Consider the following 15,055-nt stretch of genomic DNA (forward strand, 5'->3'; position numbering starts at 1 on the left):
CGCACAATAAAAGATTAACATTATATACGGAAACTTAGCTTCTCTTACAGCTTATTAATCTTAGAGACCAATATTATATGTGAATGCTATGTATATTAATTGAAACAATTAACTTTTCTTATTTGTGTGTTCGCACTACTTAAGAGTGATATTGCTATTGGCTGACTACGTCGTGTGTCCTATGCTGTCATCAGCTGGCAAGATCACATGACATGAGCTATGACTGGATTACAAAAGCACGTCGCAATCTCGATTTCAATGCTTTGGAAAGTGACATACGGTATTTGGTGGAATTCAAATTTATACCTCCGTAATACGGAAATATGCAGCGTACAAGTTACTGCACATCAAAGGTTTTTCAGAACATGTTTCCCCCCCCGAGTTTCGTTTCCTAAGTGCCAGGAAATTCCACGTCGGTATATAAAACCATAAACATTCAAAGGACTGATGAGTTTCACAGTGCCAAGGAAGAGTATACTGTCACTTAACACGGTAAAAGTGTATTTTCACCCAGGAGAAAGTGTATTTTTAACCGGGAAATCCCGGGGAATTTTTTTTTTTTTTTTTTTTTTTTTTTTTTTTTCCCCCCCCCCCCTTCCACGTATACACCCTGGATGAATGAATGTGTCTTAACCTGTGGCAGGGTTCCCCCCCCCCCCCCCCCCCCGTACACTTTTTCTTTGGCAGTGTTTAAATAGGCATGAATTGATATCTACCTTAACTAACCTTGTCTTCTTCCAGTACTTGCTTATATAAACAAATCAGCACTTAAAAGTACTAAAAATTTGCATAAAGAAACCAAGGAGACTTCACTGATAGATGGTAAAGCTAATAGTCATGCTTCCTAATGACCAGACTAAGTGATGCTCAAATAAGAAATGGTGATGTAAACTACTTTAAAACATTTGTTTCCAGAGAAAGTGCTCTGTTATCAGTATTTGATAAACTGAAATTTGATGTTTCTGTTAAACTTTGAGAGGAGCAAAATGTTTTGCTGATAGCATTTTTAATTAATTTCTTTGAACAAATTTTTACAGACTTTATATGTAAGGGTTATATGAAAAGGTTGGTCCAGACTAGTTACCAGAAATGATACCGGTATTACCTCAGCATATCACAAAACGCCCAAAGGCTTAAGTGGAAGGACTGGACCGTAGGGCAGAGGAGCATTCACCTTTTATTCTTCACAATATTTATTGAAAGTCAATCAACAGAAATAACAATTATCATAAACTTCAAGTGAGAGAACATTTGTACATGAAGCTCATCAGTTGGCCTTAAATACCAAAGAAAATATAGAAGTTCTGCAAGGTATGTAGGAGAGCTTCTGTGAAGTTTGGAATGTAGGAGACGAGGTAGTTGCGGAATTAAAGCTGTGAGGATGGGTCGTGAGTCGTGCTTGGGTAGCTCAGTTGGTAGAGCACTTGCCTGCAAAAGGCAAAGGTCCTGAGTTCGAGTCTTGGTCCAGAACACAGTTTTAATCGGCTAGGAAGTTTCACAGTCCACTGCAGAGTGAAATTTTCATTCTAGAAGTTTCAAAGCATAACAACTTTTCAAATGCGAAAGGTAATACCATTTTTATAGAAAGTAGAATACACTCGACGCCTAAAGGTCTATTGTAAGTTTACTTACAGGCAGTTTCAAAACCTTGCCCAAATATATTCGTTTAAAAGAAACAGTAACCTTACGTACGAACTCCAAACTAGACAGGCAGTAATTTACATCACACACTACTCTTGCAAATAGTTCCCAGCTCACTGCATCTGCCAAGTGCGGACATGAACGTCCTGCAGAGCAGCCGACACGGGCCACACCTGGCTGTGCCGCGCGGGCCTGGTTTATCGGTCTGACAGAGGGCGCGAAGTACAGTAGATGCATCTGACTTCACTTCCCCCAAATGGTTAACTCGGAGGGCTGTCATTGTGTGCACTTAGACCTTAATGGAACATTCAATTGTGTCAGATGCAAGAACAAGTGCACTACACGCAGGAAGCGGCTACAAGGGTAGCAGAGTACGTGTGGAGTGCACATGTGGGTTTTTTAGGTTAGAGAATTCCCTCCCTAGGCCCGACAAGATGCCTCCTGGGACGTGGCAAGGTAGGAGTAGGCAAAGTGCAACAGGGAATAACAATATTAATGTGCTAATAGTTAACTGCAGGAGCGTCTATAGAAAGGTCCCAGAACTGCTCTCATTAATAAACGGTCACAACGCCCATATAGTACTAGGGACAGAAAGTTGGCTGAAACCAGATGTAAACAGTAATGAAATCCTAAACTCAGACTGGAATGTATACCGCAGAGACAGGCTGGACAGTGAAGGGGGAGGCATGTTTATAGCGATAAGAAGTGCAATAGTATCGAAGGAAATTGACGGAAATCCGAAATGTGAAATAATTTGGGTGAAGGTCACGGTTAAAGCAGACTCAGACATGGTAATTGGATGTCTCTATAGGCCCCCTGGCTCAGCAGCTGTTGTGGCTGAGCACCTGAATGATAATTTGGATAATTTTTCGAGTAGGTTTCCCCCACCACGTTATAGTTCTGGGTGGAGATTTTAATTTGCTGGATATAGACTGGGATACTCTAACTTTCATAACGGGTGGCAGGGACAAAGAATCCAGTGAATTTTTTTAAGTGCTTTATCTGAAAACTACTTTGAGCAGTTAAACAGAGAACCGACTCACGGCGATAACATACTAGACCTTCTAGTGACAAACAGACCCGAACTATTTGAAACAGTTAACGCAGAACAGGGAATCAGCGATCATAAAGCGGTTACTGCATCGATGCTTTCAGCCGTAAATAGAGATATTATGAAAGGTAGGAAGATTTTTCTGTTCAGCAAAAGCGACAAAAAGCAGATTACAGAGTACCTGAACGGCTCAACACAAAAGTTTTGTCTCAAGTACAGATAGTGTTGAGGATCAGTTGACAAAGTTCAAAACCATCGTACAATATGCGTTACATGAGTATGTGCCAAGCAAGATCGTAAGAGATGGAAAAGAGCCACTGTGGTACAACAACCGAGCTAGAAAACTGCTGCGGAAGCAAAGGGAACTTCACAGCAAAAACATAAACATAGCCAAAGCCTTGCAGACAAACAAAAATTATGCGATACGAAATGTAGTGTGAGGAGGGCTATGTGAGAGGCGTTCAATGAATTCGAAAGTAAAGTTGTATGTACTGACTTTGTAGAAAATCCTAAGAAATTTTGATCTTATGTCAAAGTGGTAGGTGGCTCAAAACAAAATGTCCAGACACTCTGTGACCAAAATGGTACTGAAACAGAGGATGACAGACTAAAGGTCAAAATACTAAATGTCTTTTTCCAAAGCTGTTTCACAGAGGAAGACTGCACTGTAGTTCCTTCTCTAGATTGTCGCACAGATGACAAAATGGTAGATATCGAAATAGACGACAGGGGGATAGGGAAACAATTAAAATCGCTCAAAAGAGGAAAGGCCGCTGGACCTGATGGGATACCAGTTCGATTTTACATACAGTACATGAAGGAACTTGCCCCCCTTCTTGCAGCTGTGTACCGTAGGTCTCTAGAGGAGCGTAGCATTCCAAAGGATTGGAAAAGAGCACAGGTCATCCCCGTTTTCAAGAAGGGACGTCGAACAGATGTGCAGAACTATAGACCTATATCTCTAAAGTCGATCAGTTGTAGAATTTTGGAACACGTATTATGTTCGAGTATAATGACTTTTCTGGAGACTAGAAATCTACTCTGTAGGAATCTGCATGGGTTTCGAAAAAGACGGTCATGTGAAACCCAGCTCGCGCTACTCATCCACGAGACTCTGAGGGCCATAGACACGGGTTCCCAGGTAGATGACGTGTTTCTTGACTTCCACAAGGCATTTCATACAGTTCCCCACAGTCGTTTAATGAACAAAGTAAGAGCATATGGACTATCAGACCAATTGTGTGATTGGATTGAAGAGTTCCTAGATAACAGAACGCAGCATGTCATTCTCAACAGAGAGAAGTCTTCTGAAGTAAGAGTGATTTCAGGTGTGTCGCAGGGGAGTGTCATAGGACCATTGCTATTCACAGTATACATAAATGACCTTGTGGATGACATCGGAAGTTCACTGAGGCTTTTTGCAGATGATGCTGTGGTGTATCGAGAGGTTGTAACAATGGAAAATTGTACTGAAATGCAGGAGGATCTGCAGCGAATTGACGCATGGTGCAGGGAATGGCAATTGAATCTCAATGTAGACAAGTGTAATGTGCTGCAAATACATAGAAAGATAGTTCCCTTATCATTTAGCTACAAAATAGCAGGTCAGCAACTGGAAGCAGTTAATTCCATAAATTATCTGGGAGTAAGCATTAGGAGTGATTTAAAATGGAATGATTATATAAAGTTGATCGTGGGTAAATCAGATGCCAGACTGAGATTCATTGGAAGGATCCTAAGGAAATGCAATCCGAAAACAAAGGAAGTAGGTTACAGTATGCTTGTTCGCCCACTGCTCGAATACTGTTCAACAGTGTGGGATCCGTACCAGATAGGGTTGATAGAAGAGATAGAGAAGATCCAACGGAGAGCAGCGCACTTAGTTACAGGATCATTTAGTAATCGCGAAAGCGTTATGGAGATGATAGATAAACTGCAGTGGAAGACTCTGCAGGAGAGACGCTCAGTAGCTCGGTACGGGCTTTTGTTAAAGTTTCTAGAACATACCTTCACCGAGGAGTCGAGCAGTATATTGCTCCCTCCTATGTATATCTCACGGAGAGACCATGAGGCTAAAATCATAGAGATTAGAGCCCACACAGAAGCATACTGACAATCCTTCTTTCCACGAACAATACGAGACTGGAATAGAACGGAGAACCGATAGAGGTACTCAAGGTACCCTCCGCCACACACCGTCAGGTGGCTTGCGGAGTATGGATGTAGATGTAGATGTAGATGTAGATATTTTAGAAGTTTGCAAGACAACAACCATCTGTACCAACAGTTCGACGACGTTTGTAGCAGCACGGACTATCAGCTTGGAGACCGTGGCTGCGGTTACCCTTGACGCTGCATCACAGACAGGAGCTCCTGCGTTGGTGTCTTCAGCGATGAACCTGGGTGCACGAATGGCAAAACGTCATTTTTCCGGATGAATCCAGGTTCTGTTTACAGCATCAGGATGGTTGCATCCGTGTTTGGCGGCATTGCGGGGTATGCACATTGGAAGCGTGTATTTGCCATTGCCAGACTGGCGTATCACCTGGCGTGATGGTACGGGGTGCCATTGGTTACAGGTGTCAGTCACCTCTTGTTCGCATTGACGGCACTTTGAACAGTGGATGTTAAATTTCAGATGCGTTACGACCCGTGGCTCTACCCTTCATTCGATCCCTGCGAAACCCTACATTTCAGCAGGATAATGCACGACTGCACGTTGCAGGTCCAGTACGGGCCTTTCTGGATACACAAAATGTTCGACTGCTGCCCTGGCCAGGACATTCTCCAGATCTCTCACCAATTGAAAACGTCTGGTCAATGGTGGTCAAGCAAATGGCTCGTCACGGTACCCCAGTCACTACTCTTGATGAACTGTGGTATCGTGTTGAAGCTGCACGGGCTGCTGTACCTGTACACTCCATCCAACCTCTGTTTGACTCAATGCCCAGGCGTATCAAGGCCGTTATTACGGGCAGAGGTGGTTGTTCTGGGTACAGATTTCTCAGGATCTATGCACCCGAATTGAGTGAAAATGTAATCACATGTCAGTTCTAGTATAATATATTTGTCCAATGAATACCTGTTTGTCATCTGCATTTCTTCTTGGTGTTGCAATTTTGATGGTCAGTAGTGTATATGAATGCACGATGTCTGTTCTTTTGGGCATGTCTGAAATAACGGACATCACATGGAATCCACACCTGTAATACACATTATGTAAATTAAGGTGGAGGGGGGAGAAAGGAAAGGGCAGGAATTATTGTCAGCTGCACCAATACTTTACGTGAAAGTGGTGGCGACGAGTGAACGTGTGTACCAGACTGTCTCTTGGCCGCTATATCTCCTGCTTACTAGGTAGTCGCATCCAGACACGGTGTCTATCAGAATTGTGTGCACTGTCTCGGCACACCTCGGTGCCGACCCACGTTTCCACAGGATGCCACTTATCCACAGTCCTCTTCAGTGTCCTCCACACTCACTAGTTTGAGATTCCTGCCGAGGTCGAACGGAATTATGCTTCCCCATTGAAGGTGGTGGATTCGTGGCCCGTAGAGGCAAATCGATTATATAAACGCCCGATGTCTGTCCTTTGGACGTGAAAGAACAGACACTGAGCAGAATAAGCAGCCGTGATTTGTATTACCTAAATGGAGGTAGAGAAGAGATCAAGAGTACTTCGATGTCCCACTTGGCTTTCCGTACGGTGTCAGTAGCTTTGTGCGGCACCTGTTGTGATGTGGACTTTTGCCGACTGAATCTGTCTGTGACACTCGCCTGAGAAGTTCCTCCAATGAAATAGTAAAACAAAATGAGAATTTTATCTGCATATTCGTGGACTCTTGCACATTTTCATCTCTTTCAGCACCTTCGCTACTTGTGTCTTTTGGGTGGTGGGATGTTATTTGTTCTAGTTGTGTGTGAATATCGTGATAATTTAGGCTGACACCTTTTAACTCTTGATGTGTGCGTACTTTGAACTAAGTAACTCACAACTTTTATTTAAAATGTCATTGAGAGTGCAAACTATACTTACTATGCTCGTGTCAACCAATTTTTATGGATATATTTTGATACCATTTCCTTTCTTGTCTGAGGGAAGTAGTATAACTCTTCTACTGGTGTGCTAAATTGACAAACGGTTTGCATTTGTAGAGCTGAGGGGAAACACTCCCAGAAAGCAAAATAGTGGTGACACACTGGCGCCATGTGACGTGTACAGCTCGAAAAGTGGGGCCAGACTAATGTTTCGCCAGAATTTTGACACACAATTTAATTAGAATTCTTTGCCAGAAGAAAATTAAACATGAATTTGCATCCAAGGTGCAGAAGTCAGCTTCCATTGAAAGCTGAGAAACCTAGTTTGTGTTTCTCTTGAAGCACCTGAAATTTTGGATGTTGTTAGATGTGTTGAGACATTGTTTGTTGCAGGATTGTGACATTGACAACGGCTCTGTCAAAGACTTGGATTCTCCGCATTTTGCAGATGAGGTGAGTTCTCATTTGAAAGTTACCTGATGACCTCTAACGTATGGCGTTTCTTTTCTATCTGTTGCATGTACTGTAACTGTTTTGGCTTTCTGTGGTTACTGCCACATAACGTTTTGGTCTCATTTTATGTATGGAACTGTAAATAAAAATTATCTAGCCAGCAAAGAACATCAGTAAGAGTTAAGTCATACAAATAACTGATTGTAATAATTGGTGGGGATATAATGTGGAAAAACACATGGGATCCGTCCTAATAAAAGCAGGATCCAGATTTCAGGTCTTCAGTAGGATCCTGATAAAGTGCAACCTTTCTGCAAAGCCGAAGAATTTCAAAATAGAGCAGCAATCCATCATAGAATACAAATATTAAATGTGAATTTCAGACAACAGATGTCGTACCAATGCAGTTAAAGATTTGACACTCCGCCATTTTGTTGTCACCAAGTGTCGGATGCACACGAGTGATAAATTGGAAAAGTGTGTGCATAACCTTGTGTTGTTGTTCTCAATATGTTGAAATTTATTTCAAACAAAGAGCATTCACATACAGCAATAACTTTTTGTTTTCATATGAAGAAAACTGCTGTTGAATCAAACTGATTCCTTCAGAAACTTACGGTAAACATGCTCCATCACAAGATAAGTGTCAGTGATAGTTTCGACATTTCAAAAATGGTGACTCCAGTCTTGCAGACAAAGAATGTGGAAAACCACAAAAAAAAGATGTGGAATTCTGAGCATCGTCGAACGAAGATGATTCACAAACATAGTAACAAGTTGCTGCGCAATTGGGTGTTAGTCGACAAGCTGTTCCCAGTCGGGTACAAGAAATGGGTTGAACAACAGGCAAAAGGAAAAGCGCAAAAACTTGAGTGATTTTGATTGCTCGGTACAAAAGGAAGTCATTTAGGCATTGTATACTTCAGGGGATGAAAAGTGGATTTACAATGAGAATCCCAAGCACAAAAAATTGTGAAGGGAGCACACCGTCCATATCGAACACGGGACTGAATCACTCTGGCAGAAAGACAATGCTTTATCTGTGGAAGCACCAGAGCTGTTAAAACTTCGGGAAACAATAGTTGACTGATTTGAACCATTCGCTGCTTGAAACAAGGACACAGTACCTGAAGAGATAAGTCACTTTTCTTCATGACAGTGCTCGTTCACATATGGGAAAACTCAGCCTGGATGTTCTACACCATGCGGCTTATGGCGTACTCACCAGACTGGGCTCCTTCTGAGTACCACTTGTTTGCATTGACAGGTAACGCACTTGCTGAGCAGTGCTTTGGTTCTTGTGAAGATGTGAAGAAATGGCTCGATGAATGGTTCGCAACAAAAGGGGAAAATTTTTGCTGATGTAGTTTTCACAAATTGCCCGAAAGATGGGAAAAATGTATAACAAATGATGGGGCATACATTGAATAAAGCACTATTTATCAGTCTTCTGAATTTAATATGTATTTTAGACCAAAAAATCTGCATTTCGTACTTGTACACCTGGTAGAGCTTGAGTGTGCTGTCAGTTTAAATTTGGTCCGTTTAGCTTGGTTTGAACTGTAAGGATCTTGGGAAAGACAGGACAAAAAATAGACATTTGCAACAAGAGTTGCCATGATGTGAACATGTATGGCTAAGCCAGTGTTGTTGTGTAATGGTCCTGTCAGATTTCGAAGTTTAGAGTTTGTTGACCTCAGTTGGTGGAAATCGTTCATTATTCTGCTTACCTCAGTCTTCCATGTAGACTGTAATTGTAGATGCAGCAATTGAAGAGATGTTATCCTTATCATGCAGTGTATGTTGGAAGGTAATGGCATAAACTATTTCTACTTTCCTTCAGTAATTTTACTGACACTTCTTGTACATGTTTCATTTGTTCTCAAAATCATTGTAGTATTCTTCATATAACAACTAGTTAAGAATACAGAAGGGCAAAAAATGTACAATGGAATGTTGTCTTTTTTTTTTTTCCAAACTTATTACGGTCATTTATGTTTGCCTCCATTTATTTTTTGGATAATATGCTACTGCAGCATAGGCCAGTGATTCACAGGGCCATCTGCACAGATACTTCTCTACAATTGCTGTCTTAACTTGAAGTACATATCATCCCTTGGGCTGGCCTTGTAATGATCTCTACTTCTATATTTCGTGTGTGTGTGTGTGTGTATGTGTGTGTGTGTGTGTGTGTGTGTGTGTGTGTGTGTTTGGATTACGATCGTCATAAATATATCCTGAACTGTTACTTCTTGACCCAACATTCAGGATAATGGCGTTAAATTTTTCCTTTGTGCTATGGGGTTCTTCACATCTGCAACTTTTCCTGTGTTGGAATCTGTAAAGTTTTCTTGAACTTCAGCTCTCTACTAAAGAATAGAAAGCACCTCTTCATAGGTATTGATATATTGCTCTTTCCATTACAACACGTAATCACTTCTTATAAACTATGTGAACATTAATCGATCTTGACACTTAATCTGTAAGATGTTCACTGTGTACAGCTCGGTACAAAATCTGAAAGCTAATCGTAGACAGTCTCCTGTGATGTCACCACATTGTCACGGTATTCGATGTTCCGTGGCACATAGAGCGTGCCCAAGCCAAGACATGGCAGCACAGAATAAACCACCTAACCAACAGCTACTGCAATGTGCAGAAAATGTGCTATCATTGTCCCACAACAGGAGTCATTTCCAAACGCATCTCTTAACAAATAAAAATACTTCCAAATGTCACAAACACCATTCATCGATTAGGTAAAAAAGGGGTAACACCACTTTCTCAAAGTGATATTACACCCCATATTGCTCCTCTTAGACAAATGATGCCGTCATCATCTTATTACACAAATAAACAAAGAATATTTGTAATTAACAGCTTTGGACAATTACAAACTGAAAAGTACGACCAAGTAGCAGTTCGGTCAATTTGGTTAAGCAGTTGTTCGGTTGACCTATGTTGCGATAATAAATAGGTGCTGTACTGTAAGTCAATTTCCAGCCATTTCCAGTGCTGATAGAGAACTCAGCTTGAACGTTACATGTGGACTACCCACTTATTACTATCTTTTACAGTTAGTTACTGCAGTTTACCTGACATTGAAGTAACCTGATCAAAATTACATAAACAATGTGACAGAGTAGCATACTCATTCAGTATGCATTTAAGATCTTGAGGTAAGATTTGGTCCTCCAAAGTTAGTGGAAAACTATTTTTACATTGTCTGTATTGCTCTATAGTTAAGGACTAGTAACAGAGTAACTGTCAGTTATCTAGATACACTGGATGGATATTCAGTTTCTATAGTTCAATTCTTTTATCTTGGCGGCTCGCGCATGCCCACCCAGACGCGGGAGATTGCTGCTTTGCCAGTTGCACACAACACACACGCCAATAGAAGCAGCGCCATAGCATAGCATAGTTCGCAAGCTTACGTGTAGCGGGGAGCGAGCAGTTCATGAAGTAAAGCCACCACGGCCGCATTAACCCTTTCGCTGCTACAAAGACGTGCTCCCTGCATTCCGCGCTGTGGGCGATTTTGTCACTGCACTGCTCGCCTGTGCAGACACATTGTGTTCAGACTGCTTTGACACTCTTTATCATTCGATTCCACAAAAACTATTTGGCTCAAAAATTAGATTTTTAGCTATCTTCTTGACTGATACCTTCCCCCCATAAATGACTTAATTTTGTTTCGATGTTCAATGCAGTTATTATGCAGCATTAAATATAGTAAACCTTTGCACGAAATTTTGAAGAGTTTGCAGAGGTAAAAGTCCATAGAGTATACTATCCGTATGGTCGATTTTAGTTGCCACAATGTTGAGAATGAAATGTGGACAAGATACCTATATATTTCATTTAATTTAAGTACCACGTAAGTGTCGTATGTAATATTGAGAAATATTCCACCTTTCGCGACTGTAACAAAAGTTTTACTTACACTGGGCACGTTTGGCTTTATTTTAAAGCACTTCAATCAATCAAAAGGAAGTAGACAAAATACATTAAACAAAACTGTGGACTTACAAAAACATTAGGACTTGAATATACCGTCTGTCAGTGAAGTGCTCAGAGCTATGTCAAATATAATTTTGTGTGTGGCACACACAAACAGCATTTATTTACTAAAACACTGATGAGCCAACACAAACATTGAATATTGTGCTACCGCAGCACAAAACTACGAAAGCTGACTTGGCAATGGAGGACACAAAATACAGTCCTCTTATGATGCTTCAAAAGAGAGAAACGCGTCTGGTCTAAAGAGACGCTTATTACAGGTGCAGAAGAGGGATATATTTCAATACCATTGGTAAAACTGCGACTGTGGAACAAAAACAAGAAATAGAACATGAATACCATTGTGTATGTGCCATACCTTTCACCGATGGAAGTGCTTTAAAATAAAGCCAAACGCGCCGTGCGTATATAAAACTTATTACAGTTGCGAAAGACGGAATATTTCTCAATATTACATACGACACCTATGTGGTACTTAAATTAAATGAGATATTGTTATACAGTAAATTTTATATGAAATTTAGGTATCTTGTCCACATTTCATTCTCAACATTGTGGCAACTAAAATCGACCATACGGAAAGTATACGCTATGGACTTTTACCTCTGCAAACTCTTCAAAATTTCGTGCAATGGTTTACTACATTTAATGCTGCACATCAAAACAAATTTAAGTCATTTATGGGGGGAAGGTATCAGGCAAGAAGACGTGTAAAAATCAAATTTTTTGGCCAAATAGTTTTTGTGAAATTGAATGATAAGTGTTTCAAAGCAGTGGGAACACCATGTGTCTGCACAGGCGAGAAGTGCAGTGATGACAAAATCGCGCACAGCGCGGAATGCGGGGAGCACGTGTCTGCAGCAGCGAAAAAGTTAATGAAGAGGCAAAGCACTAGAAATTTGATTCAAACGAATAAAATTCGTGAAGTAAGGCACTCCAATATTGTTTTTAAATAAAGAAAATATTAAGCATCGCACAAGGTTTGAACTCATAACCTTTCACTTGACATCCCAACACCTTAACCGTTCCGCTACCTCACCTCAGCGAACAGTGTAACTCCATAAGGACTCTAACAGCTCACGCAACTACTTATAAACACTGTTGGTATGACTATGAATTACTCACGCTTCGTCGAAGTACAATAGGAAATAAACAATTACCGCTGTTCTTTATTGCGAAAAAGCAGTTCGTGAGATTGAAACAAACACCTTTCCTAGCTATCGCCTGAATTACGAGTCTTATTGCTTGTTTGGTTTAATTAATTAATAGAATATGAAGCAATTGGTATAAAGAATGCTTTTTCCAAACTTTCTATAAAAGAATGCTATCAAGACATTGCTTTTGTTCTATTACTTTATTTATGACCGAACGTTTCTAAAACTGAAGACACTCGTCCATGCTCTGCACTGCAGTCGAGATGTGGCAACGTCGTTCTCTGTTCATTGGCTGACTGTGTTTTGTGACGTCAGATGCGCAGAACGAACCTAAACTCGGCCGCCAAGATATATGACGCGCACTTTAATCAGTCATAAACAGTCCAGTCGCTTTATTGTGACCGACTGTCAGAAGCCTGAATAACCACCTCTTTCAGCAAGGACATGTAGGAAGGGTCTGTGAGGTTCTGGAATGTGTTGAGGGGGATGTGGAGAAGCTGACTCCAGTGTTGTGGCCAGCTGTGACAGCTTTCTCAGTTGACGATCCACGGCTCAAATGGCCCGATTGAGTTGGTCCTACAGATTCTGGATCCTAGTAACTTTCATTATAGGGCAAAATCAGTAATTGTTTCGTAACTTAAATTCTATTGTTGACATATAAACAAATATAAATTCTCTAATAATTGTAAATATTTGGAAGATGAAATGCTATTAATCTTAAAATATCTATTTAGATCTCTTCAAAAACATGTTAGCAAAACCAGCTCTTCATTAATTCCAAACTAATTAACGGTTTTGTCAAAAGTATTGTTTGCATAACTATATTTGTTAATTTTGTGATTTAAGCAAATAATTTGGCCTAAACCTTGTAATAAACGGAGCTGTTAAAAAGACGCAATTTTTTTATGTATTCAGTTAATTTAATGAGTTAAGTTTTAATTGTAACTTCTGTAAATTTATCTTCAAACAATGCGTAGTTTCAGTACCGTTTATTGTGACGATATATAAAGACCCGATTTTTGCCCACGAAACAGTCAGTCCACGGCCGAGAATCGGACTAGTAACCTGTGCTGGTTAGAATAACAACAATGCTTCGACTTAACAGTGTAATAAGTGTTAAACGATTATGCCGTGTGTAAACCAGCGAGTGTCTGCTCCATACGTACCTGATTATTCTTAAAAAACTGTGAACTTTGTGGTTCGGTTATACTGGTCGTAGACGTTTGACAAGAAACATACTGTAGGAGTATGCGGAGTTTCGCCTGCAAACTATTAATGAGGTTTATCGCAAGTTAAACAGTAGTGCACTGGCCGTATAACTGTGTATTATTAGGGAGCTGTGAACAGTGAAATTAAAGTGCTGTAAAACGTAACTGTGCATATGTCAGCTACATCATTTAAAGTAGTCAGTGTCTGAATCCACAACCCATTTTTCAGCCAGTGTAGCAACACAGTACATCGACACTGAGGACAACAAACAACCGCCAACAAAAAAAATTAAAAGCAGGTGGAACTGCCACAGAATGTCAAGATCATCCAGGGAATGCCATGAAAATATTTCCAGATAACACCACTCCTTCCTGTGACTTCGACTCTTCTGATTGTACACCCTAATCACCATCTATCCGATGGAGCATAAAATGCCGATTCATCTGAGGCGGCCACCTCTCACCGCTCGTTGGACATCCAATTGCAGTATTTGTGTGCAATTTCCAGCATTCGTCTCCGATGAACAGAAGTCAACTTGGGTGCACAAACCAGGCACCGACTGTGGAAGCCACTATGCAGCAGTGTTCACTGAACAATTATTTGTACACCTGGGTGGTCATTTGCTCATCGATTCGCCTGTATGTATCTCCACAGCTGTTATTTGCTCCTGTTGTCTGTGGTGCACTACAGTTACCAAATGCCGGTTTTGGAAAGCGCGATTTTGCCATGCACAGTATACTTTAACCGTGGTGGCGTGGAACTGGATTGCAAACTTGGCCATTTTGAAAACGCTTACACTCTTGGCCTGAAAGCAAATGATCATTTGCTCTTGGGCATCAGATTAACTGCTGTGTTTCTGCATTATGACAATTACTGCACTGTTTTCCACATCCCCCGACACACTTTATATACCCTCCACTGCTAGCGCTGTCATCTGCCATCTGTGAGTAGTTCTTGCATGCTGACATTGAATATCGGCAGTGGTCACGTTAATCACTTTACAGGTGCGCCATATTTTCGTAATGAGTGTGGGTGCGAGGCGTACTTCGTACGTGTGTAAAGAATAGCTGCCTTTGTTACTGAGGTAAAAATTTATAAGCAAATCACACTTCAATCTTGGTTTAATTTAACAATGATAAAATAAGCTTACATCATGAGCTAAAGCACTATTTAATCAAACAATAATAAAATAAACTTTAAAAATAGGTTAAGGAAAGGCAAACCTACTTATATAGCATTTATAGATTTAGAGAAAGCTTTTGATAATGTTGACTGTATCACTCTCTTTCAAATTCTAAAGATGGGAGAGTAAAATACAGCGAACGAAAGGCTATTTACATTTTGAACAGCCGTAACATCAGTGGAGTATGAAAGGGAAGCAGTGGTCGAGATGGGAGTGACACAGGGTTGTGGCCTATCCCCAATGTTATTCATTCTGTATTTTGAGCAAGCAGTAAAGGAAAAATTTGGAGTAGGAATTAAA

The 15,055-nt window shown here is 40.6% G+C and overlaps 1 protein-coding gene across 2 annotated transcripts in view; it reads left to right on the plus strand.

Moving 5' to 3' along the window:
• Positions 1 to 15,055, plus strand: part of LOC126426766 (zinc finger protein 816-like) — a 122,414-nt gene that overhangs the window by 39,818 nt on the left and 67,541 nt on the right. For both annotated transcript variants that reach the window (XM_050088751.1, XM_050088752.1), the window contains exon 8: positions 7,124 to 7,183. In XM_050088751.1, the coding sequence (XP_049944708.1) occupies positions 7,124 to 7,183 (60 nt within the window). The remainder of the gene's footprint in view (positions 1 to 7,123; positions 7,184 to 15,055) is intronic.

Source organism: Schistocerca serialis, chromosome 11 (genome assembly GCF_023864345.2).
Source record: "Schistocerca serialis cubense isolate TAMUIC-IGC-003099 chromosome 11, iqSchSeri2.2, whole genome shotgun sequence".
In the NCBI taxonomy this organism is placed as follows: domain Eukaryota; kingdom Metazoa; phylum Arthropoda; class Insecta; order Orthoptera; family Acrididae; genus Schistocerca; species Schistocerca serialis.